Source organism: Pistacia vera, unplaced genomic scaffold (assembly GCF_008641045.1).
Source record: "Pistacia vera cultivar Batoury unplaced genomic scaffold, PisVer_v2 Contig89, whole genome shotgun sequence".
NCBI classification, from domain to species: domain Eukaryota; kingdom Viridiplantae; phylum Streptophyta; class Magnoliopsida; order Sapindales; family Anacardiaceae; genus Pistacia; species Pistacia vera.
The window spans coordinates 548392-572773 of record NW_022196767.1 but is presented as its reverse complement, the minus strand read 5'-3'; the positions used below and the strand labels follow the sequence as shown (position 1 = coordinate 572773).

General features: G+C 36.5%; 5 protein-coding genes and 1 non-coding gene across 11 annotated transcripts; 4 read left to right on the top strand and 2 right to left on the bottom strand.

Moving 5' to 3' along the window:
* Nucleotides 1-1061: 1061 nt before the first annotated feature.
* On the top strand, nt 1062-2672 carry LOC116119439 (zinc-finger homeodomain protein 5). Its single transcript, XM_031405390.1, has 2 exons — nt 1062-1269; nt 1458-2672. The coding sequence occupies exon 2, from the start codon at nt 1640-1642 to the stop codon at nt 2522-2524; it is 885 nt and encodes a 294-aa protein (XP_031261250.1). The 5' UTR covers nt 1062-1269; nt 1458-1639; the 3' UTR covers nt 2525-2672.
* A 3088-nt stretch (nt 2673-5760) lies between these two features.
* On the top strand, nt 5761-5833 carry TRNAA-AGC. Its single transcript has one exon. It is a non-coding gene; the product is annotated as a tRNA-Ala (tRNA).
* Nucleotides 5834-6026: 193 nt separating this feature from the next.
* LOC116119430 (protein RADIALIS-like 4) lies at nt 6027-7933 on the bottom strand. The gene is made up of 2 exons (XM_031405380.1): nt 7507-7933; nt 6027-6311 (listed from the first exon to the last, which is right to left on the bottom strand). The coding sequence occupies exon 1, from the start codon at nt 7927-7929 to the stop codon at nt 7513-7515; it is 417 nt and encodes a 138-aa protein (XP_031261240.1). The 5' UTR covers nt 7930-7933; the 3' UTR covers nt 6027-6311; nt 7507-7512.
* Nucleotides 6027-10147, bottom strand: LOC116119429 (protein RADIALIS-like 4). The gene is made up of 2 exons (XM_031405379.1): nt 9731-10147; nt 6027-6311 (listed from the first exon to the last, which is right to left on the bottom strand). The coding sequence occupies exons 1-2, from the start codon at nt 10141-10143 to the stop codon at nt 6287-6289; spliced, it is 438 nt and encodes a 145-aa protein (XP_031261239.1). The 5' UTR covers nt 10144-10147; the 3' UTR covers nt 6027-6286.
* A 2381-nt stretch (nt 10148-12528) lies between these two features.
* Nucleotides 12529-20417, top strand: LOC116119459 (U-box domain-containing protein 5-like). Of its 6 annotated transcripts, XM_031405407.1 has the most exons (7): nt 15837-15964; nt 16470-16554; nt 16996-17181; nt 17316-17423; nt 17722-17833; nt 17963-18857; nt 19535-20417. In XM_031405407.1, the coding sequence occupies exons 1-7, from the start codon at nt 15849-15851 to the stop codon at nt 20253-20255; spliced, it is 2223 nt and encodes a 740-aa protein (XP_031261267.1). In that variant the 5' UTR covers nt 15837-15848; the 3' UTR covers nt 20256-20417. The 6 variants fall into 6 exon arrangements, with proteins under 6 accessions (XP_031261270.1, XP_031261267.1, XP_031261266.1 ...); XM_031405410.1 differs by lacking the exon at nt 15837-15964 and adding an exon at nt 12529-12590 and having other exon boundaries at nt 17722-18857; XM_031405406.1 differs by having other exon boundaries at nt 17722-18857.
* A 679-nt stretch (nt 20418-21096) lies between these two features.
* Nucleotides 21097-24315, top strand: LOC116119434 (protein NUCLEAR FUSION DEFECTIVE 5, mitochondrial). Its single transcript, XM_031405384.1, has 2 exons — nt 21097-22385; nt 23041-24315. The coding sequence occupies exons 1-2, from the start codon at nt 21270-21272 to the stop codon at nt 24091-24093; spliced, it is 2169 nt and encodes a 722-aa protein (XP_031261244.1). The 5' UTR covers nt 21097-21269; the 3' UTR covers nt 24094-24315.
* The last annotated feature ends 67 nt before the right edge of the window (nt 24316-24382 follow it).

Below are 24382 nucleotides of genomic sequence, written 5' to 3'. Positions count from 1 at the left end.
ATGCAAGTTGCGAATTTGGTCATAAGTGTTTTGTCTGATGAGAAGCTGACAATACGTTACAACTTGTTAAGAATAATATAATTCTGAATTCATTTGTCATTTTATTGAACTCATTAAACGTGTAATTGACAACGTAGATGAGATGAGTAATGCAAAGGCTAAACATGCATACATTAATCATATAAACAATTAAAACTGGATATTGTATTGTTCCATTGCAGAATAGTATCCGTTTGGAGGAGCAGTAGCATGACATCATTGAATTTACAGGATGACTTAATTAAAATTGTTATATGTTGTGTTTTAATTTGAAAAAGAAAAAGGAAAAAGAAAAGATCCAGAGAGGACGATTGTTTCGTTGGTTGGTTCGGAATTTGTATTGAATGAAGCTGTACTGCACCAAAAATGAAACAGGTTACAAACAAGTACCAAAGCAAAAACGTGGAGAGGGAGAGGGAGAGACAAATAAAGCCATCGATTGCATCACGGAAAGGTAAAGACATTGCTTGGGGGCAAGCGTGGTTTGCCAGAGAGTTTCAGAAATGCGCACAATAGCATTTGCCTCTCTGATGCAATTTGAGATATGAAATACAACACAACAGGACAAGAGCAGCAACACAGTGCATGGACCATCTTCCCACTCCTCGATCTCTTTTTCACTTTTCACCTTTTCTTTTTTTTACCTTCTTCTTCGATCTGTTTTGCGTGGGCTCTTAGCTTCTAATAATCATGGTTTAATCAGTTTAACAGTAGTGGGTGTTTGATTATCAAGTAAAACTAAGATTTGAAGAAAGCAAGAAAAAGAAAAAAGAAAAGTTACGTCGCATCATGAAAGCTTAGGTAGCTGTGAGTAGTATATACCAGTAAATTTGGTTGGGTGTGAAGTCAAGTGGGTTCAGTTTGAGATAAGAAAAAAATGGAAGGAGCAATAATGAAGGAAAAGAGTGGGACCCAAAAATGGCAGGGCGTGGGGAAGAGGATGAACATGACGTTGTCGGACCTTTTTGTCAAGAGAAAATGCTTCTAAATAATCTCATCAATATCTCCCGTTATCTCCCCAGCTTCATCACAAGCAACCAAACTGTCTCTTGTTGGATATGTAGTTAGCTTTCTTGCTGGGAAGCACAGAAGCACTACCATCTTCTTAAATCTTAAACCTAAACTTTAACTCTTCCCTTTTCTTTCTTTCTATATATCTCTCCACTTAATTTTCATTTTGATGATGATAAAGCACCTGAAGCTGCTGCGTATGCTCTTTTCTCTCTAGCTGTGAGTTTGATCCGTCCTTTCAACTTCAATTTCTTGTTTGTTATTTGAGGGTATTTTTATCTTTTATTATTATTGCTAACTATAACAATTCTCTCTCTTCTTCTTCTCTGTCTTTCTGAGCTTAATTATTACTTGAATGACTTGTATGCACTGTTAATTTAGAGGCATTAATTGTTCGGTGGGTGCAGGAGCGTAATGCTGAGTATTGAGAATATATAAGAGAGTTAAAAGGAGAATATCTAGTTACCTAAACATTTTCATCTGCTTTAAAAGCTAGAGCATGGGAAACATTTGAGGGTTTCATTAAGAGAACTTAATAGATCAAGAAATTTCTTTTGTTTTCCGGCAAGACTGCTGAAAGGTTCACTGCATGATAATGGAATTAAGCCAAGAAAATGAAACAAGAACGCCAGGCTTAGAAAGAAGAAGGGAAGGGAATAATAATGGTACTACGGTGAACAGTTTGAGTCAAACCCTAGATCAGCTACAACGACAACCATCACTTGGCCAAGCAAGATCTCCACACCCAGATCGAGTTACTGTCAGCAGTTCAACAATTGCACCGATCTCCATTGGATCAAACTCCAAAATGGGCAGTGTAAGGTATCGAGAATGCCTTAAAAACCACGCAGCCAGTGTTGGTGGTAACGTTTTCGATGGATGCGGTGAGTTCATGCCTAGCGGTGAAGAAGGCACACTTGAAGCCTTGAAATGTGCTGCTTGTGACTGCCACCGAAACTTTCACCGAAAAGAGGTGAATGGAGAGACCCAATTCAGTGGTAATTGTAGTAGAAGAACTATAATACTTAATCCACTTCAACTACCCCCACCATTGCCATCTCCAACGATGCTGCATCATCAAAAATATTCAATAGGTATGCACACTAGTCCATCAAGTGCAATTGTTGCGCCAATGAATGTGGCTTATGGTGGTCTTAGTGGGGGTACTGAATCTTCTAGTGAAGATCTTCATGTGTTTCAGTCTAATGCTCACGAAGGAGTTCAACCACCACCTCCTCCTTTTGTTTTGTCCAAGAAGAGGTTTCGGACTAAATTTACGCAGGAGCAGAAAGATAAGATGATGGAATTTGCTGAGAAAGTGGGATGGAGGTTCCAGAGGCAAGATGATGAAGAAGTGGAGAAATTTTGTGCTGAACTTGGTGTGAGGAGGCAAGTTTTCAAGGTCTGGATGCACAATAACAAGAGTAACGCGAAGAAGCAACAACCAGAGAGCCAGTGTAACGCAGGAGATTAAACAATCAGGTGAGTATTATAGTAAAGGGCATTATTAAATGGATATCATCAGTGATTTGTATAATTATTTATTTTAATCCTTGTTTATCTTTTTAAATCGCTATCGTCGACATTAATTGCTATAAACAAAATCTTGTGTTAATTTCCCTTTCGAGCTATATATGCTCTCTCTCTCTCTCTCTCTCTAATCCTTGCAGCTGCCTAATATTTCTCAAATACTAACAGGGATAGAAAATGATATGTCTTGTCTTTCACATTCAATGAGGGTTAAAATGATGAGTTGATGGAAAAGCATGGAGTGTTTTAATTGTTTTCATGATTATTTCTTTGGGTCTTTGGTTGCATGAATATCAGATTTTGGCTGCAAAAATATATTGAGTTTTATGGCTATAGCCTATATATCCTGAACTGAATCTGCCAGGTCTCAGCCTCAGGTCTGGGCCTGGTCGATTAAAAAAAACCATTTTTTTTTATTTGTTTCGTCAAACCAGAAATCTGTAAAGAGCAAAAGGTACCAAACTGGGGGCTCGGATGCTGGACCATGATATTAATGATGCCTGCTCTTAAATCTACCATGCCAGCACGGAGGAAGTTTTTATTTCCTTGGGCGTACCTCTCTTTAATACCAGTACCGGTCCCCCCCTTGTTCAGTTCATAATCTTTCCTTAAAATATACGATTGCGATTCTGTTCCTTCAAGCTGTTCGTAAAATATTTAATTAAATTTATTTTTTGTGATTAGTTCAATTTAATATACTTAATATTATTAAATATCGATGTCAAACTCAGATTTTATGTTAAGATAGAAAGCAAATATAAATCCAGTATATGAAAGGCTTCAAACTGATGAATCATAAAATTAACCATTTGGCGCGGACGGCAAGTCCTTATGTTATTCAAAGATTTTGTATTTGAGTTTTATTAAAAGGTTAACTATCACATTTGTGATTTACTTAGCCTATTATTGAGTCTGAAATTTGTTAAGATGTGCATAAACTGGTCACGGGGATTAGAGAGCGGATCAAATTTTATTCAAACAACAAATTCGGAATTTTTACTAAGTTAGTTCTGGAGGAGACAGCTTTTGTTTATCTTGGGCTTTACTAAGATGTTCCTTGGGCAGCTTGACCCCATTGCTAAATGAACGTAAGAAAATTATAAAAACTCACTTAAAGATACAAGGTGATTTTATTCTTATCAATGCCACCCAGTTTGTTAATCTTTTGTTATCTCTTAGTTACAACTGGCCATGGCTTTATATAACAAGTCTTTTCCGAAAGATTTATTTGGACAAGAAGAACCTATCAACATATTCATTATTACGAAAACGAAAATCATTCAACACAGTGTATCTACAAACCCACATTTCATTCTTACAAATAAATGCCTATGCAAATGGGTTATAATAGTGTTGTCAGATCCATCATTGTTGACGACAAATCCACTCCGTTTCATATTTATTAATTTGGTGAAGTCTGTGTTTTTCAACTTAATGTTATTTCACACACGTTATCAAGTCAATATCTTTCTTTTCTGGCGGAGTATCTACTCGTTGAAAAGAAATGGGTTGCTTAAACGGAAGGGAGCGACGTTTGAGATTTTTGTGGTGCAGTAGTTAAGAGTAACAAAGTGATAGTTAATGTGATGAGATAGATGCTTGGTTTACCGCAAAAGTAATATTAATTAATCATTATTTGGATTCTCTTTACTGTTGGATCATGTGGTTACCACTTACGAGGCTTGACTTTTGATGAAGAAGAAGATGATGATGATATCGTTCCTTTCAAGTCAACGCTGAGTTATTCTTTAGATCCTGTTTGTTTCCTGACAATGGTGTTGTTCACACGAAAGAAAATTAAGAATGGGATGCTAGTTTTTTATCTTCAGTTTCAAAGGTATGTATTTTATCACTCCAAATAACCAATATTAATTTTAACACAATATCAAATCTTTGAATTGATTAAATTAATTCGGTGATATGTCAAGAGATTGGAGGAGTGGTGGTGAATTTATATTTACAAACACACAACACAATCAATGCTAATATAATGGCAAATCCAAGATCTTATACTCTGATATTCATATCAAATTCTGTAAAAATTTTACATAATCCGGAGTTTTACAGAAGACTTGAATATTTAAATTACTCGTCAAAGAGCCTACAAGAGAAACAAAAACCGTGAGAAAAATATTAAAGATGAAATTTTTTTAAATGAAAACCCATATTATTGTGTTAAAGTAAGTAGTATTAATTACGTACCCAAGTTTAAATTGAATCCAGTCATACCATGACATGGTATCTTCCTTAGTTTGTTTGGCAGAATCAACAGCAGAGTCGACTTTGCTCTTGATATCAGAGGCAGTCTGGGCAACGTCCTCGTGGTTATTCTTGGCAGACTCAATGGTAGAATTAACTTTGTCTTGGACATCCGATAAAGTTTGGTTTGCGTTGTCGTGGGAATCCACTGCAGCATTTTTAGCTGAATCGATTGTGTCCTTCAAATCTGAGGCTACCTGGTCTACTTCATCCATGGAGGCTATTACTGACACCGCCTGGATGAATAGGACCGCCACCAACACAACCGCGAGAACACACCTTGCCTTTGCCATCTTCCTTTTCTTTTCGTCAGAAACAATGGCACCCTTCAACTTCGTAAACCCTTCCAATTATACTATTACCTTCGCCTCACACCAATCTATTTAACGTTTTTTACTCGCCTTATTTTTCGTTCAATCTCAATTCTTTTATGGATATAAAATGTTGATAACGGTTTTTTTTCTTATTTGTTGTGCTGCCATGTTTTCATACTCGTGGAGCCTTAATTTTAGGATTCATAATAGATTAAAAGCTGATTAAAAAATAGAAAAATAAAAAAAAAAAAAAAAAAAAATAAAAAAAAAAAAAATAAAATAAATATAAATTGAAAATAAAAAAGAAAAATAAATAAAAATAAAAAAGAAAAATAAAAAAAAAAAAAAAAAAATTAAAAAAAAAGAAAGTAAAATAGAAAAAATAAATAAAAAAAAAAAAAAAAAAAAACACATCTACAGTTAAATAACTATGCCACATAAATTTTCCCAGACAAGAAATTAATAGAGAAAATTATATTGTCCTTCCTGGATATAAGCAATATAAATTTTTAACTTATGTTGGATTAATTTAGATCATCATGCAAATGATTTGGAAATATGGTATTTTAATATTCAAATTATTAAAGTTTATACTTGTAATTATCGGGGGGATGTAGCTCAGATGGTAGAGCGCTCGCTTAGCATGCGAGAGGTACAGGGATCGATACCCCGCATCTCCATGTAAAATACTTTTTGTTTAAATATTTTCCCGCCTCTGTTCTCTGTTTATTCATCATTTCTTCTGTCTCTGTTGTATTCGTTTTCTACTTTTCTTTTGATATGAACAAAGCAAACCACTTTCTTGACTTTGAAAATTTATTAGAAAGAGTACGACAGTATAAACTTAACGTTAGAAGCAATGAAGCATAACACTTTTTTCACTTTGAAAATTTATTAGAAAGAGGAAATCAGTACAAGCTTAAACGTTAGAAAATTTATTACAAACTTAAGGTGGAGGTGGGGGTGGGGGCAAACACGTGCAGTTCTTTTTTATCAGCTTCATAGACAACCGATTAGATTAATACATCAACAGTAGTAATACCGCGAGCATTGATTCATATATTTTATACTGGTGCATGCATATGCTTTTGTACACATCTTCTCACAACATTTCTCCCACTTCCTTCGTTTCATTAAAGCTTCAGATTCTTCATAAGCCTGATCACATAAGAAAAAGACAGAAATTTGAGCATCATTAGTCACATGATAATCTTGTTCTTCCTCTAAAACAGGGAACAAAGCACCATGTTTTTTACCCGCATCCGGATAACATAATCTTTCTAAATTTAGATCTTCGATGTAAAGATGAACTAGAACTATCTCATCTTTTTTTTTTTTTTTTTCTTATACTAGCCGAGATCTTTCAAATTGGGTTCATGAAAATTTCTTTATTTAGCTACTAATTAATGCTACCGGGAAGTTTCAGCTAGATCCAAGAAGCTCTGTTTTGAGAAATTCTTGGGATTAGTGAGGGTTTACATGGAACGTGATGAGTATAACTAGAAGTATCGGTTTGTTTATAATAGTTTATATATCATAGTGGGCTGACTCCAAATTATAGGGCCATGTGCATGTGATCTAAAACAAGCAGGATTAGATTTCATGTGGGATTTTTCCCAGGAAGTTGAATGGAACTATAATTGGAAGCAATCTAAAGTAATAAAAAATTGTCAAAGGGATGAAGGTCGGTGTTTGGTTTGAATTGTAGCTAACAGAAAGAAAAACGAGAGTGGATGACATGTCAGAGGAAACATGGACAAGTTCAGAGTTCTGAAAGTGTTAGTTGATAATGGATTTTAAAATGTTTGATATGTTATAGCGATATTATACTTTTTAAGAAAATGCAGTTCTCTTTTATACTATATACAAGTAAGTGGTAATTGCTGACCCTAAAGAGCATAATGTGTCTGTGTGTGCTTGCTATCATCACATCTACAAATCATCTAATTTGAACTTGCGCCCAAGGCTTCTATGCTGTTTTATGCATGCAAATAACTGGACAGGCATTCTCATTTTTTGTGTAAAACGATTTTTTTTCCGAAAAGGTATGATTTTGACTATCAAGAAAAACTAATGGTCTATAATCTTCTACTTAACCTTGCTTCCCTGCCATGCCATGGACTTTGTTAAGTTGTGGGATGGCATTTTGGCTAGAAGCAATACCAGAAACACATGCGACAGTGATTCTCTAAGGAAGAGGGCTCCTTTGTATATTACAGCTTCGCTAATTTAGTTATAAGAGATAGAACATTATATTCAAATGACAGAGAGGCAAACGAGAAAATGATTGTAGTAGCAAGCAAATTAACAGAAAGGGAAAATAGTAAGTTTGCGAAAATGTAATAAGTGTTACTGTATACTACCTTCGTCCATCAGTAATTCCTATACAGTTGGTCCCAGTGGTGGGCTTGTAATTGGGCAGTGGGAACTGGCCAGATTCTATATACATGAGATCCTGCACAAGGCGATCGTAGTGTCTCTTGACTTCCTCGGGAGACTTTCCACCCACAGCCCTGGCCACATTTACCCATCGGTCTGGGGTGTCCTTGTCATAAACAGCCAGTGCCCTCTCAAATTGCTTGTTTTGCTCAGCAGTCCACGTCGAGTCAGAACGACGTGAAGAAGAGAAAGAGCTGGACGACATTGCTCTTATAAGAATGTGTATTGAGTTTTGGGTGCTAAAGAAGTTACAAAAGGGATGGGAAGTTGATGAAGAAGTGCCTTTGTCAAAGGAGAAGACTGAAGTCAAGGGATGGTATGAGCAAGAGATTGCCATGCCTGCTTCTTATAAGCAAGAGGAGAGAGGTGGTGGGTCATGCAAGTTGGCGAATAATTTTAAGGGTAAATTAAGATGTGATTCGCTTGCTTAAGCAAGGCTAAGCTAGCGGAGGACTAGAATAGAACAGGAGAATCTAATGTCAAACTCCTAGCTCTTTATAAACTCTTTTTCTTGTCTTTTATTATTAATATCATCAGCCAGTGGATATCATTGAGAATTTACCAGCTGGTATTAGATGCCCAAACAAGATGAAATTCTGTCGCCCCACCTTTTGTGACCCGCAAAATCCACAGTACGATATTCTATTTTCTTTTTAGTGGGACTAAGGGATTTCCTTTCCTGGCTTATTTGACCAACTTGGTGTAATATTCTCTCTATAATCAGCATATGTTTTATTCTTTTGTAGTGACGATGAGAACAATATTAATTACGAATAATCAGTTCAGTACTTAGTAACTAAGATGAAGATGATATGTAGAAAACAAATATGTTTCTTTCATAAACGAAGGAGGATTCATTATTCTCCGTTTCTAAAGTGAAGACCTACCCATCAAGAGGGTAGGCGCCGGCTGTATACCCTTTTGGCCGGTTGTGATTACCATCATCAAGATCAACAATATAATGCACCTTTTCTTATAGATTTTATCAGAGCTTGTCCTTAAATTTAGTACGTCACTGATTATTGGAACTTGGAAACGGTGTTTTATCACCTTCTGAATACTGATGAGCAACATTCCAAAGATTTCTTGCCTAGCAGTTTGGTGAGGCGTGCGGTGATAGTATTTTCTTTTTTTATGNTCAAATTGGGTTCATGAAAATTTCTTTATTTAGCTACTAATTAATGCTGCCTGGAAGTTTCAGCTAGATCCAAGAAGCTCTGTTTTGAGAAATCCTTGGGATTGATGAGGGTTTACATGGAACGTGATGAGTATAACTAGAAGTATCGGTTTGTTTATAATAGTTTATATATCATAGTGGGCTGACTCCAAATTATAGGGCCATGTGCATGTGATCTAAAACAAGCAGGATTAGATTTCATGTGGGATTTTTCTCAGGAAGTTGAATGGAACTATAATTGGAAGCAATCTAAAGTAATAAAAAATTGTCAAAGGGATGAAGGTCGGTGTTTGGTTTGAATTGTAGCTAACAGAAAGAAAAACGAGAGTGGATGACATGTCAGAGGAAACATGGACAAGTTCAGAGTTCTGAAAGTGTTAGTTGATAATGGATTTTAAAATGTTTGATATGTTATAGCGATATTATACTTTTTAAGAAAATGCAGTTCTCTTTTATACTATATACAAGTAAGTGGTAATTGCTGACCCTAAAGAGCATAATGTGTCTGTGTGTGCTTGCTATCATCACATCTACAAATCATCTAATTTGAACTTGCGCCCAAGGCTTCTATGCTGTTTTATGCATGCAAATAACTGGACAGGCATTCTCATTTTTTGTGTAAAACGATTTTTTTTCCGAAAAGGTATGATTTTGACTATCAAGAAAAACTAATGGTCTATAATCTTCTACTTAACCTTGCTTCCCTGCCATGCCATGGACTTTGTTAAGTTGTGGGATGGCATTTTGGCTAGAAGCAATACCAGAAACACATGCGACAGTGATTCTCTAAGGAAGAGGGCTCCTTTGTATATTACAGCTTCGCTAATTTAGTTATAAGAGATAGAACATTATATTCAAATGACAGAGAGGCAAACGAGAAAATGATTGTAGTAGCAAGCAAATTAACAGAAAGGGAAAATAGTAAGTTTGCGAAAATGTAATAAGTGTTACTGTATACTACCTTCGTCCATCAGTAATTCCTATACAGTTGGTCCCAGTGGTGGGCTTGTAATTGGGCAGTGGGAACTGGCCAGATTCTATATACATGAGATCCTGCACAAGGCGATCGTAGTGTCTCTTGACTTCCTCGGGAGACTTTCCACCCACAGCCCTGGCCACATTTACCCATCGGTCTGGGGTGTCCTTGTCATAAACAGCCAGTGCCCTCTCAAATTGCTTGTTTTGCTCAGCAGTCCACGTCGAGTCAGAACGACGTGAAGAAGAGAAAGAGCTGGACGACATTGCTCTTATAAGAATGTGTATTGAGTTTTGGGTGCTAAAGAAGTTACAAAAGGGATGGGAAGTTGATGAAGAAGTGCCTTTGTCAAAGGAGAAGACTGAAGTCAAGGGATGGTATGAGCAAGAGATTGCCATGCCTGCTTCTTATAAGCAAGAGGAGAGAGGTGGTGGGTCATGCAAGTTGGCGAATAATTTTAAGGGTAAATTAAGATGTGATTCGCTTGCTTAAGCAAGGCTAAGCTAGCGGAGGACTAGAATAGAACAGGAGAATCTAATGTCAAACTCCTAGCTCTTTATAAACTCTTTTTCTTGTCTTTTATTATTAATATCATCAGCCAGTGGATATCATTGAGAATTTACCAGCTGGTATTAGATGCCCAAACAAGATGAAATTCTGTCGCCCCACCTTTTGTGACCCGCAAAATCCACAGTACGATATTCTATTTTCTTTTTAGTGGGACTAAGGGATTTCCTTTCCTGGCTTATTTGACCAACTTGGTGTAATATTCTCTCTATAATCAGCATATGTTTTATTCTTTTGTAGTGACGATGAGAACAATATTAATTACGAATAATCAGTTCAGTACTTAGTAACTAAGATGAAGATGATATGTAGAAAACAAATATGTTTCTTTCATAAACGAAGGAGGATTCATTATTCTCCGTTTCTAAAGTGAAGACCTACCCATCAAGAGGGTGGGCGCCGGCTGTATACCCTTTTGGCCGGTTGTGATTACCATCATCAAGATCAACAATATAATGCACCTTTTGTTATAGATTTTATCAGAGCTTGTCCTTAAATTTAGTACGTCACTGATTATTGGAACTTGGAAACAGTGTTTTATCACCTTCTGAATACTGATGAGCAACATTCCAAAGATTTCTTGCCTGGCAGTTTGGTGAGGCGTGCGGTGATAGTATTTTCTTTTTTTTTTTTTTTAATGTTCTTTGGGGCTGTATCATCAGAGTCAACAGGTGTTGCTCCTTTAGAAGATCCTGTGTCAGTTTACTTCCTGCTGGGGTTAAACCCTTCAGCTACTATATTGCCCTTGCTGTAATATTTATCTATTTAGATTTCAGAGGAACTAAAAATTATAAACTACTCCCAATTGCTTGTTTCAACTATGAGAATATTTCACCTTTGCATCTACCAACTTTATGCGTCCACCGTTTATGCTTTGAAGGTGGAGTTTCATGTCATAATTACAAATTAATTTGACAAAATGTATTGAAGTTGGTTTTGTCTCACATGGCCAAGTTGGTGAACTATTATTATGTATATATGTGGTTGAGGAGTGAGTTATATTCAAGTCCACTTTATCATGATATCAAAGAAATTGAATTTATTCCATATCACCATGTTGGTGGGCTACTATTATTGAAATTGAATTTGTCTCACATCACCATGTCGGTGGGCTACTATGTATATATGTAGTTGGACCGACTCTTCTTTTGAACTAGCTTTTGGGAGTGACTTATAGATAAGCCCACTTTATCAAGATGCAATAATTAGTTTTGATTACATGATCTAGGTCTAGCCAAGTTGATACTTTGTGATCAACTTGGTTTTACTTCATATCTTTTCCAAAGCCAAAAAGCAGTAATCCACAATTTCTAATTATTGTCACACTGATTAAGCCTTGCAACTGTTTAATAACAGCTGATCATTTCCCTCCAGGCCCTGCATTTTAACTTGTTCAAAGGTCACTCTGTCTTTGGTTAATTACTGAAAACAAATACTTGGATCATCTGTCAATTCGTTAACAAAACAATATTAAATCATATTATGAGATGTTTAGTGTCCCTGTTATGAATCATCAATATTTGGTATGCAGACAGATTCTATGTAGAAAATTTTACTTGTTTTGGCATGAGACAATATTGACCAGCTGTTAAAGTAAATGCGTGAGGAATCTTTTAAAAATAACGCAAAATCTTGATATTTAGAATCCTTATCATTTCAAGTCCACTCCCAGAAAGCTATGTCAATGTATTCACCGTGTATTCAACTCCTGTCGAAATATGGTCCTTGCCCATGAATATGATAGGAACTCCTTATTTACTCTTCTATTTCTGGCAAAGTCCATTAAGTTTACACCGAATTTCTTTTAATTTTGAAGTATATTGGTTAGAAAAGACAAACAGGTTTTACTAAAACAAGTTCTGACTTCTCAGGAGTTTGAGTAGTCTCATATTCACATCCACTCGTTCATCTTCTAGCAAAAGCATGAGGACCACCCATAGAGGGAATCTTTGAATAAACGGAAAATTATATTGAAATTTGATCGTTGAATCTAATTGAAGAAAGCAGTATAAAATCAAACGAGTGGATGCTTGAGGTCATATCACAACCAATGAGGATCCCATTGTACAATAAAATCTCGTGCTTGAGGTGATAGATAATCTTTTAACATGTTGGCGTATATTCTATATATATAATACAATAACCTTCCCTACTTTTATTCTGATTTTGTAGATACGTACGCTTCAGTTCATTTCAGAGTAGAAAGGAAAGGAGGAGGCATAAATTAAATATACTTGCGTGCACCAATATTTGGAGCCTGAATATTATTCTTTAATCGGTCAGTTCTTCTAAGTTTAAAGTTCCTTCTTTTTTCAGCTTTGTTATTGGCATCCAAATGCTCAGCTTGATATATACCTGAAGTAGACTGCTTGCTTGAAGTTAGACATTTACCTAATTTTTTATCAACCAAGGCCTGCGAATTGTTGAAGCTAATCGCTATTCTATTTAATTTAATTAGTAATTGATGAGTATACTAAAGATCTGTTTGAGAGTTTTTTTTCTACTGGTTTTGAGGGGTTTTTAATTAGACTGATTTTGAAGTGTTTTTAAATCATTACTTGTTAGATTTTTTATGCACTGGTTTTAACTAGCTCAAAAATCCTCAGAACCAGTGTAGTGTATTTTTGAAGGGTCTATAAAACATCCCAAATCGGGGTGTTTTGGTTGGTTTTAAAATTATATTCCACAAATACCCTATCCACTATAAAACTATCCCAATTACATCAAAAAAAAAAAAAAAAAAATAATCATAATATGCAAGTATTCAACCATATAAATATAAAACAATTTTAAGCAATCATAAAAAAAAAAAATTATAAAATCTCATTTCTAGATGCTTTCTTAGAGAAGTAGAGTTACAATTTTTCAATCATTCCAGATGCTGCAAAGAATGATGAAGAATGATAAAAAAACTTATCACATTTGAAGTTATAAAATACTAATAAGTAGAAAACAAATAAGAACTCTTACTTTATAATTGAAAAAACAAAACTCCAAAGTACTAGTTAGAGTTGGGGTATTTTTATGGGTATATATGTAAATTTATCATTTTAAAAAACGTTAGAACCGCTAGAAAATAAACTCCCAAGCACAGGTTGGGTGTTTTAAAAACCGCTACTAAAAACCCCTCAAAACCGCTACGATGGTTTACCCTCAAAAACCGCTACAGTGGTTTACCCTCATAACCGCTACCATGAAACTCTCAAGCGGACCTTAAGTGTTTCTTTTCTACTTGACCTGTTTTGACTCTAATTTATTGTGGGCTTTGTTACCTGTTGTTGTTGGTTTTTGGGCCTAACTCCTACTAAAAGGTCTTATTGAATGAGAGAATTGTCCATTCTATAAACCTATAGGTTTGAGCGTGCTAATTGATGTATGATCTTCAACACTCCCTTCATGGTCAGCCAGCTCAAAAAACCTGGCTCTGATACCACTTGTTGTTTGGGCCAACTCCTCACCTAAAAGGTCCAGGCCGGCTCAAGGGGTAGGCAGGTAAGGCACCTGCCTAGGGCCCCCAAAAATAGAGGCTCAAATTTTTTATAATTTTTTAATATATTAAAAAAAAAATGGTGTATGATTTTTTATCCAGGCCAAGAGGAAAAAAAAAAAAAAAAAAAAAAAAAAGCCAAAAAGACCCGAATTTATTATAAATTTTTTACATATATTCCCACCCAAAGTTTGATAAAATAGTAGTTTGTACATCTAGTTTCATATATTCCAATTTACACCCTAAATTAACACATTAAATTTCTTTAACATAAAAGGTAAATAGTCATTTACATGTCTCAAATTACTCAACCCCAATTCCATCACAAATTCGGACATTCACATAAATTATCTTCATCCCTCTTTCATTGCCAGCCGTTTGGAGTGATTCTCATAATTTTCTCACCAAATGACTGGAATCATCACTTATCATTTTCCCAAGGGTTTTCCAACCTTGATAGCCCTCGATTTGATCGATTTTTTTACGAATCTCATAACCCAACTCCACCGTGCAGACAAACCATTTTTGACCTTTCAGCATGTACCTGGCGTTGTTGGCCTTCCCTGACACCACCATCTTCCTCCCCTCAACCCTGTCACCAAAATCCCTATCATAACTCATTCGTTTACTCCGTCAAATCGGCGGCCACCAATTCCTTTTGGCTTGCGACTTCTCAAGCCTTTTCTGGCCAATCCAAGCATTGGAAATACCTATTTCACCACCATCACTTTTCCAACATCTGCTCTCCACAACCCCCCACCAACCTGACCCAGTTAGCCTGCCGATCGTTGTTCACCTCTCCTAATGATTTTGCATCTCAAAAAACAAGAAAATAAATTTGATATATTTTATCAAATTTATTTTAATATATGTTTATATTATTAGAAGGCTCCTAAAGTAATTTTTGCCTAGGGTCACAAATGCTTTTGAGACGGTCCTGAAAAGGTCTTATTGAGTATGAGAATTGTCCACTCTTATAAACCCATTAGCTTAAGCATGTCTAATCAATGTAGAATCTCCAACAGTTGTTATGCAAGGAGACTTTGTTGACTATGAAGAATATGGTATTAAAACTTTGAATGGTCAATAGGTTACGCCTGAAGTGGGTAGTGTTTGTTTGTTTGAATTATCTGCTTGGAACTTCTGTATGCTAATATCATATTATTCGTTTGGTTTATTTCTAGTTCAAAGCGACCATGTCAACTCTCTAGTTTATTAGCCTCTTTCAGTGGGCTCTATTTGCAGATGTTTTAGTACTGTAATGTGTGTGTGTGTAAAATATTAATATACGGGTGATTAGCATTACAGGGTAGATAAAGAAAGCATTTAATCTTATCTAGAATCAGCTTTTGTCTGTGTTGGGCTCTTTTTTTTTTTTTTTTTTTTTTAGTTAAGAATTATTTCTATATCTATCTTTGGCTATGAGTGTTTTTGGCCATACAGAAGTACCAAAGCAGGAGTCAACTGAACTGTATGTTGGGCAAATTTAACACCCATGCCCTTCATAAAACAATGGCCAATTCGTAACCACTGTTCTGCTATCATCAAAACTGTGGTTTGGCCAGGTCCTAATTCACTCTAGGCTGAGGTTTCTTCTAGCAGCTTAATGTTTGCTATTGTTTTCAGTCGCAATTGTTAGACAATTATGTGCAGTAAGAACCGCGTGGAAAATCTTAGACAATAACTAACGTGAAGTGTGAACGGATCACTTTTTCTTTGTTACATTCTGAAAGAGACTCTGGTTTTCATCTAGGTTCAAGACGTCCACTACTAAGTCGTTGGGGATGTTATTTAGCTTTCTTGTTATTTTATTGGTGGAAGAATCTCAAGTGTCTGTTAGTATAAATAATAAGATATTTTCGCAAACAATATCTTACACAAACATAAGAGTATTAATCACCCCTTTCTGTACGTAAAGATGATTGGACGTTATGACTTGTGGGTCCACTGAGCAGTAATGAGGCTGACCATCATTGTTGTTAGAAATTGTCAATATTAAAATTTGTTTAATTGACCTGATTTTTGGACTCAACAGGACCATGTTTTTTCATGGCGTTGCCTCTGAAAGGCCAAAATACATGCAAACAAACTCTTCTGCAAAGGAACACTTACTCCTGTTCAGAACATGACCCTGAAAATAAATTGGCGTTATTCTTAGAAACCGTGTTAGTTGTCATATCTTTTTGAGGAAATTTTTGGTGTTCATGGCTGTACTTGTATTTGTCTCTACTTTTATACATCTTTACTTTGAATAATACTGCTTTTACTGTATACTCTCATCTTTTAACTTAGGTACCATTGCGTTGCGGATTTGGTTCTTTGTTTATGCTGATGCTCTCTGCTATTTAAGTGGGCGAGTTTCGTTCTTGAAGTTTTACCTTCGTTTTTCACTTCTTCAGTGACTGCCCTGCCAGAATTTGTAATACAGATAATAAATAAGAGCATGCCTAATGTATATTTTGTCGCTTGTTTTCCAATTTCTATTGGGAATTATTAGTTCTACCATTACAGTAGATTTTGTTGCTGGATATGCAACAAGCTAAACTGTCCCAGTTTATGGGTTTGTTGTTACTGCGTGATGATAAACAGAACTTTTTACGCCTGAGGATGAAATTGCATCCCGGGAAAAATAATTCTTTTAACCATTCAAATTATTTATGTGTTTCGCAGATTGAGGATACTTTTTAACTTGATGGGGTGTGATGTTGCTGAAGCTGAATTTGAGGGCCAACTTCGAGATCACTGCACCATTAAGGTTAAAATCAGTTGTTTTGTTCATCTCCAAGCTATATCTCTTTTGTTTACTCTAGCGTTATGGTGATTGTACACTACAATTGGAGTTTAGTCCTTTCCAGCAATCTTATTTTGTGTGCTAACACTCAATCCTGATTACAAGGTCTGACTCAACTTTATGTATTCTTAATAGGGATATTTGCACTTTTATCCTTGTGGTTTGAAGTACGTTCACCTTGCTCCAGTATTATGGAATACTTCGATTGGATTTTTTTTTTTTTTTCCCCAGTTCCTTGGTGGAGAACTATGTTTCATTTTATAGATTTTTTTTATTAGAAAATGTTTTTTTTTCCTTATTCCATGTTTCTGCTTGCCCATACTTATTTATTGAAAGGAAGAAGGGAGGTAGGCAATAAATGTTTGCTACTGAGTACATGTATATGACTATATAAGATGAATGCAGGTGCATCGTTTGATGTGTTTAGAGCTGAAGAAGTTGATTCAGAGAATCTCTCACATAATTTCAGACATTGAATCTGCTCGGCCTCGATGCACATCCGGATTACAGACCTTTTGTTCATTTCAGCAGGCAATGGACAAAGCAAAGTCACTTCTCCAGCATTGTTCTCAGTGCAGTAAACTTTACTTGGTATAAATAAAAGCAAAATCTGCTCAATACTACTATTTTATGTTTAGCTGATCAAGAGTAGGTATTTTCTTTTCAAGGCTTTTTCTAATTTGCATTGTCTTGTTGCAACGTTGTTTTTAATTGTAAATTTAAAGGCAATGACAGCAGATAGGATACAGATGAGATTTGAAAGAGTGCGGAACTCATTGGAGCTGGGTTTGTGCCAAATTCAGAATATTGTTCCACCATTGTTGGCTGAGGAGGTTTGTAAAGCTTTTCTTCAATTTTTTTTTGTTCATGGTAGTGAAGTTCAATCTAAGAAAAAGTTCTCTGTTTAAATGCTAGAAGCAATTTGTAGGAATATTTATTTCTTAGATACAAATTCTATTTGCTTAAATGCTAGAACTAGTAATGGGGGTCATTTTAAGAGCATGCTGATATAGTATAAGCTGAAACACTGTTATTTTGATATAGCATCCGCTATTGGGTTTATCACTACTATACACCTGCACTTTAGTAACTGATTTTTAGTTAGCTTTGAGTATAGATGGTTGTATGCAGATTTCTGGGATTATCCGTGATCTAAGGAGAGCAAAGTTTCCACTAGAACCTTCTGAAGAAGAGGCTGGGAAGGGTTTACTATCTCTTCTTCGGCAGGACATATCCGCATCAGGTATTATTAACCAATTAGAACTGGAGACTCTACAGCTTGCAGCTTTAAGGCTGAACATTACATCCAAGTTGGCTCTTTTGATAGAGAGAAGATCTCTTAAAAGATTACTTGATGAGGTTTCTGATACAGATTTCAAAAATAGGAAAGTCCTGAAGTACCTCTTGTACCTTTTGAAGAAGTATGGAGGATTAATTTGGCAACATAAAACTAAGAGTACCCATGCTCCGCTTGAAGGGTCATATCGTCAATCCATTAAGACAGAGCCACGAGTGAACAATGTGTGGGATGAGACCCAAGTTAATGAATCCGTTACACTTGAACCTCCTGAGGAATTCAAATGTCCCATTTCTTTGAGACTGATGTATGATCCTGTTGTTATTGCTTCTGGGAAGACATTTGAACGAGTGTGCATAGAAAAATGGATTAACGAGGGTCACAATATGTGCCCCAAGACCCTCATGAGACTGGACGATTTGTCCCTTATTCCAAACTTAGCAATGAAAAGGCTTATTTCAAAGTGGTGTTTGGAGCATGGGATCACTATTCCTCAGCCAGATGCAATGCCTCCTCTTCATTCCTCATGGAAAGCTTCCTCTTCCTACTCCATTTCTAGCTTTGGCAGTTCTATTGATAATTTGTGTCTTCAAGTCAGCAATGTGTCACTTCCTTCTTCAGATACTGGTTATAGTTCAGATTTATCAAATGGCAAGACTAATGATGGTTTCGGTAGTATGCCGCCTCGAGTGGTTGCTAATTCTCAGAGGCATCTATCTTCTATGACTAGAGATGGCACAGATTTAACCTTTCTCCCTAAACTTGCTTTTCGTCCATGGGGATCACACTGTGATGCAGTGGAAAATGTTAGAAAGCAACTGAAGGAAAATGACCAATGCGGTCATTTGGTATTTTCAAACAGCTATATGAAGCCACTGATAAAATTTTTGAAGGATGCACATGATTTTTCTGATGTAAAAGCTCAAAAAGATGGAGCAGAGGTGCTTTTGGCTGTTTTGAGTCATAGCAGGTAACAATTTCATTTAACCAGGTATCTTTTGATAAAAAAAGTTTTTCTCTTGTATGGAAATTGCAAGAAAAGTTTATAGACAAGACATGAAACATGAGTATGCCAGATTCACTCCTTTTAATTGAGAATAGGCTGTTAAAATTCATGCTTGAAAATAAATGGAGATATCTTTACATGCTCATGCATCATGTAGCTGTTTTACCTACCAGAAGAGTTAGGCAAAAACAGTATATAAACAAGTGATATATGTTAACTCTGTAAGATAATGGAACCAACTCATCAAAAATTACCACCATTAAAACTTGCTGGGAATAGATGGGCCTGTTATTCTATGGGAAACTTATTTGATCAGATGGCGTATTGAATGAACTTGAAAAAGAGTAACGAAAATTCAGGATGTATTAAACATATTATAGGGTACTGCTTGTTTATAGGATAAAAGATTTATCATATGCACCAAGACCAAACTCTTATAATCCTTAGATTCACTATCTGTTCCTGTTTCTGCTCATATAGATATTCTTTACTATAGACTTCAATGTTTTGTTCGTTATTGCACATTTCTAAAGATGGTAATTTCCATGGTCCTTTCCCAGATTTGTTTTCTTAGTTACTAGTCTTGCTACATAAGTAAAACGACTTCGCTCTTCTAATAATAAATTGGCTGTTTCACACAGAGATGAAATGCCTCCCTTTCATGAAGATGAGTTTTTTGTGTTGGCATCTTTTCTGGATTCTGAAATCACACAAAAAGCCCTTGAAATCATCGAAGTGTTGTCCTGCCAACAGTGCTACAAATCTGGACTTGTGGCATCTGGCATTTTACCTTCAATCCTTAAAGTCCTTGGCACTGAAATCAGGGAATTCCATGAGCTCTGTATCAAGATACTACATAATTTGTCTTGTGATAGTAACATTGTTGACCACATCTTATATTTGGATTGCATCCCCAGGCTTGTTCATTTCTTGGAAGATCCAATTCTGGCAAGATATTGCATCAAGATTATAAACGTCTTGTGCTCATATGAGGAGGCCAGGACTGCTGTTGCCCAAACCAATCTAAGCATCATTTTAATTGCCAAACTACTGGAAACTGGAACCAAGGAGGAACAGGAGCACATAGTGGGTATCCTGTTATCCTTATGTTATGAGCGAGCGGAGTTTTGTGAAGTGGCCATGACAGGGAGCATCATTCAGGCTCTCATCGACATTTCTGTGAATGGGAACTCCAGGGGACAGGTGACTGCTAAAGAATTGCTTCGTCTATTGGAACATGAGAAGGAAGTTAATGCTTCAGAATGTTCAGTTGATGATACTGCTAAAGATAAGAAGAGGCCATCTCAGACGTTTGGATTTATGGGAAGGAAATTATCAAGATTTATGCATGTCAAACATTAGCTTTTCTTTCTGTAACCTAACATGGTTAACTGATGACTTTTCTAGAGCTGGGTTTAAGCCTTATATAGGAATGTATAGTTCTTCTTCTTAAATGTAAAGAATCTAGATTATTATTTGCTGTACTTGTAGGAGGCAGCTTAAATTTTTGATCTCCTTGTTGAATCTGATCTTGTAATATTAGAGGTATTGGATTTGATGCTATCACATTTACAATTCAGATTGATCGTGATTAGAAATACGGGCATCTAATTCACCGAATATCTTAGTCCGAACTGGGTTCTTACCTTCTCAAAGCATATTCTTTAGTCATGTAATACTTTTTGGGGTTCATACCATCATGAACAGTGCAGAGCTTTAATTGGGACAATACAAATTCTGTTCTCTTATCTTGACTCACTTTTATGTGACTTCAACTTGATTCATTTATAACAAGGGATTTGAGAAAATTTTCAGCTCATCCTAAACGAAGAATTTAACCATTTATTTGACCTCAGAAAATTGCGATACTTTTAATTTGTGGAGTTGTTAAACCGATGATCGGATTCCGATCTGAGCTATGCTTGGTCTTTCTTTGACTTGGGCTCACTTGATTAGATCCATTATTAGGCCATATGGTTGGGCCCATGTTTGGTCTGGTCTTTCCTAGCCCTCGGGTTCAATTGATTAGTTACCATCATATGGTTTTGCCCAATGTTAGGTCTTTCATCGCCCTTGGGCTTAATGGATTAGATCCTTTCCTATCTGTCAGGCTCAATGTGGTTAGCCCTAAACCAGATTTTTTTTCTTTTTAATGATACGATGTCGTCTAAGTTAGCTTCCTCCTGTTAGGTAAACCCCTCACTCTCGTAAACTTCATCATCTTCAGTCACTAAACCCTGAAATCACCGGCGAATTGAGGGCCTCACATTTCCATTGCAGGTTAGCCTACTTATCAACGGCTTCTCTCTTTTCTTTAATTATCTTTTTGCTTTAAGACTTTGCATTACGATTTTAAAATTCCTCTTTTTCTGTGAGATGAATTTGAAGCGCTTAGTTTCTAAGGATACTATTAACAATTTATCAAGATTAAATGGAAGATTATCAACTCCTTATTTCAGTAATCACCGAAATTTATCCACCATTGTAGCTCCACTCTTGCCTTACATTTGTTCACCAAAAAGTCATGACTATAATCTTCTCCAAAATCCTAGAATCCCATCACCCCGTTTGTCTTTCATTAGATATATTTATTCAAATCGTGAAACTAAACTAATTAGCTCAAGCGTGGACCTGGGAACCGATATGGAGGAGGAGGAGGATGAGAGTATTAATGAGTTTTTGTCACGATTTGTATGGATAATGCGTAAGAAAATGGTTGAAGCTTATCCAGATTGCGATAAGCAAACGATTGATAGTATGTTAGTGATTCTAGTTGAGAAAGTTGTGTCTGAGATGGAAAAGGGTGGTTTACAACATATGCGTGGTTCTGCTGTGGGTACACCATCTCAGGATTTTAGCCAGGATTTGTGGAAGACAGTGTGGGAAGTCAGCAATTCGGTGTTGGATGACATGGAGAAAGCCAGGAAGAAGGAGAAAATGAAGGGGTTTTTACAGTCTGAAGAGGTGAAGGTAATGACTAGGTTTGCCGGTGAAGTTGGTATTCGTGGGGATCTGTTGAAAGAGCTTAGGTTTAAATGGGCTCGTGAAAAAATGGAGGAGCGTGAGTTTTATGAGGATTTGGAGCGAATAAGAAAAGAGGCACAAGCACAGGAAAAAGAGGAAGCAGAGGGAAAGGACGGTACAGTTATGGATGAAGAGGGTGTTGGGATGGACAATAAGCCTAAAGTTGTCACCCTTCCAAAGAGACACGGGAAGATAAAATACAAGATTTATGGACTTGATCTATCAGATTCAAAGTGGACCGAAGTGGCTGATAAGATTCATGAGTCAGAAGAGGTCCTATGGCCTCAGGAACCGAAGCCAATATCTGGGAAATGCAAACTGGCTACTGAGAAAATCCTCTCATTAAAAGAGGAGGAAGACCCTTCTACTTTGTTGGCTGAATGGAAAGAGCTTCTACAGCCTAGCAGGATAGATTGGATCACTTTGCTTGATAGATTGCAGGAAAAGAATACGCAATTATACCTCAAGGTAACTGCCCACATTTATTCATCTCATATCTTGTCATGATTCAGTAATATTTATGGTTGACTAATTTTCTTTACCACGATGGAAAGCTGAATTGTGTATAACTTGTTTGCCTTATGATTATCTCCTAGTCTTCATTCACTAATGTTTGACTCTGACAGAAGCGTTAACAATGTGATGACCATCTGTGTGGCTTCTTTAAAAAAAAAAAAAAAAAAAAAAAAAAAAGGAAAGAAAGTAGATACCATGACCATGGTGTCATAATTGTTTTTATGCATGTGACATGAACAGCTAGGTTTTATAAAATCGTAAAACTAGGGTTACTCTCCAACTCTCATCTATGCACTTTCAATGTGACTAACCAGTAGTTTCACTTTGATTTAATTTGCACATCTTTTTAGTGTGTTTCTATTGATCTATTCTGTTCTCGATTTAGATCCTCCAGCTTTTATGTTATTCTACTTGGAATTTCCCCCATGATTTTTATGAGCTAGAAAAACATGTGTGCTAACCAGAGTTGAAAATTTCTGGGTTACATTATACAGTCCAAAATGTATTAACTATTTTGATGTAGTTAATGTTGAATGAAGTATTTTGGTAGGTATCAGAACTTGTGTTTAGTGAAAAATCTGTTAATGGTAAATGAATTATTGTGTAGGTGTCAGAACTTGTGTTGAGTGAAAAATCTTTCCAAACAAGCATCCGTGACTACTTAAAGCTTATTGAAGCCCATGCTAAAGAGAATCGATTAGAAGATGCGGACAGAATTCTCAAAAAGATGAATGAGAATGGTATACAGCCAGATCTTTTGACAGCCGCTGTGCTGGTTCATATGTATAGCAAGGCAGGCGACCTCAATCGTGCTAAAGAAGCATTTGAAAGCTTGAGGAGCCATGGCTTTCAACCGAACATGAAGGTCTACAACTCAATGATCATGGCATATGTACATGATGGCCAACCCAAGTTGGGTGAGACATTGATCAGAGAGATGGAGACAAGAGACATAAAACCTTCAAGGGAGATTTATTTAGCATTGCTGCGGTCTTATGCCCGACGTGGTGATGTTAGTGGAGCTGGACGAATTGCAACAACCATGCAGTTTGCAGGATTCCAGCCAACTTTGGAGACTTGCACCTTGCTTGTGGAGGCTTATGGACTAGCCGGTGATCCTGATCAGGCAAGGACCAACTTTGATTACATGTTAAAACTTGGGCACAAGCCCGATGATAGCTGCACTGCTAGCATGATTGCAGCTTATGAGAAGAAGAATTTATTGGATAAGGCCTTAAGCCTCTTATTGCAACTTGAGAAGGATGGGTTTGAGCCTGGACCTGCTACTTATACTGTTCTTGTGGATTGGTTGGGTAAACTGCAGCTGATTGATGAGGCTGAACAGCTATTGGGTAAGATTTCTGAGCAGGGTGAGGTTCCGCCTTTTAAACTTCAAGTAAGCCTTTGTGATATGTACGCAAGGGCTGGGGTTGAGAAGAAAGCTCTTCAGGCTCTCGGGGTTCTAGAATCAAAGGAGGAGGAAATGGAGCCTGGTGATTTTGAGAGGATTATAAATGGGCTTATCGCAGGTGGGTTTGTGAAAGATGCTGTACGCGTACATGGGCGGATGGAGGGCAGAGGGTACACTGCTTCTGAGCAGTTAAAGGTAGCACTAATGGCATCTGAAGCCTTCAGCCGCAAAAGACCAACACCAAGATAGTAATGCTTCTCAAGCCTTTTGCTGCAAGAGATGGTCAAGGGAATAATTTGATTGCGAAACAAGATGTACTCCACAAAGGAGTCAGTTAAGCTTTTTATTTACATGATCGTCTTGATGTACTCCAGAAAGAGATATAATGCATTTCTCCCTTGTTTTTGGACCCAATTCACTGGTCTTTAAAACAATTACTTAAACGAGGTAGCTTCTTTTTTATTTTCTTAATCATGCTTTCATGTCATCATTTTTGTTCTGGGTAGAGCTGACTTTTGTCTCATATCACTTGAAACGC

Coding starts and splice junctions, on each gene's coding strand:
- LOC116119439 (XM_031405390.1), top strand. CDS start 1,640: ATGATAATGGAATTAAGCCAAGAAAATGAAACAAGAACGCCAGGCTTA.
- LOC116119430 (XM_031405380.1), bottom strand. CDS start 7,929: ATGGCAATCTCTTGCTCATACCATCCCTTGACTTCAGTCTTCTCCTTT.
- LOC116119429 (XM_031405379.1), bottom strand. CDS start 10,143: ATGGCAATCTCTTGCTCATACCATCCCTTGACTTCAGTCTTCTCCTTT. Junction 6,312..9,730: donor GGAATTACTGATGGACGAAG/GTAGTATACAGT, acceptor TTATGTGATCAG/GCTTATGAAGAATCTGAAGC.
- LOC116119459 (XM_031405406.1), top strand. CDS start 15,849: ATGGCGTTGCCTCTGAAAGGCCAAAATACATGCAAACAAACTCTTCTG. Junction 17,182..17,315: donor AGTGCAGTAAACTTTACTTG/GTATAAATAAAA, acceptor GTAAATTTAAAG/GCAATGACAGCAGATAGGAT. Junction 18,858..19,534: donor GCTGTTTTGAGTCATAGCAG/GTAACAATTTCA, acceptor TGTTTCACACAG/AGATGAAATGCCTCCCTTTC.
- LOC116119434 (XM_031405384.1), top strand. CDS start 21,270: ATGAATTTGAAGCGCTTAGTTTCTAAGGATACTATTAACAATTTATCA. Junction 22,386..23,040: donor ATACGCAATTATACCTCAAG/GTAACTGCCCAC, acceptor ATTATTGTGTAG/GTGTCAGAACTTGTGTTGAG.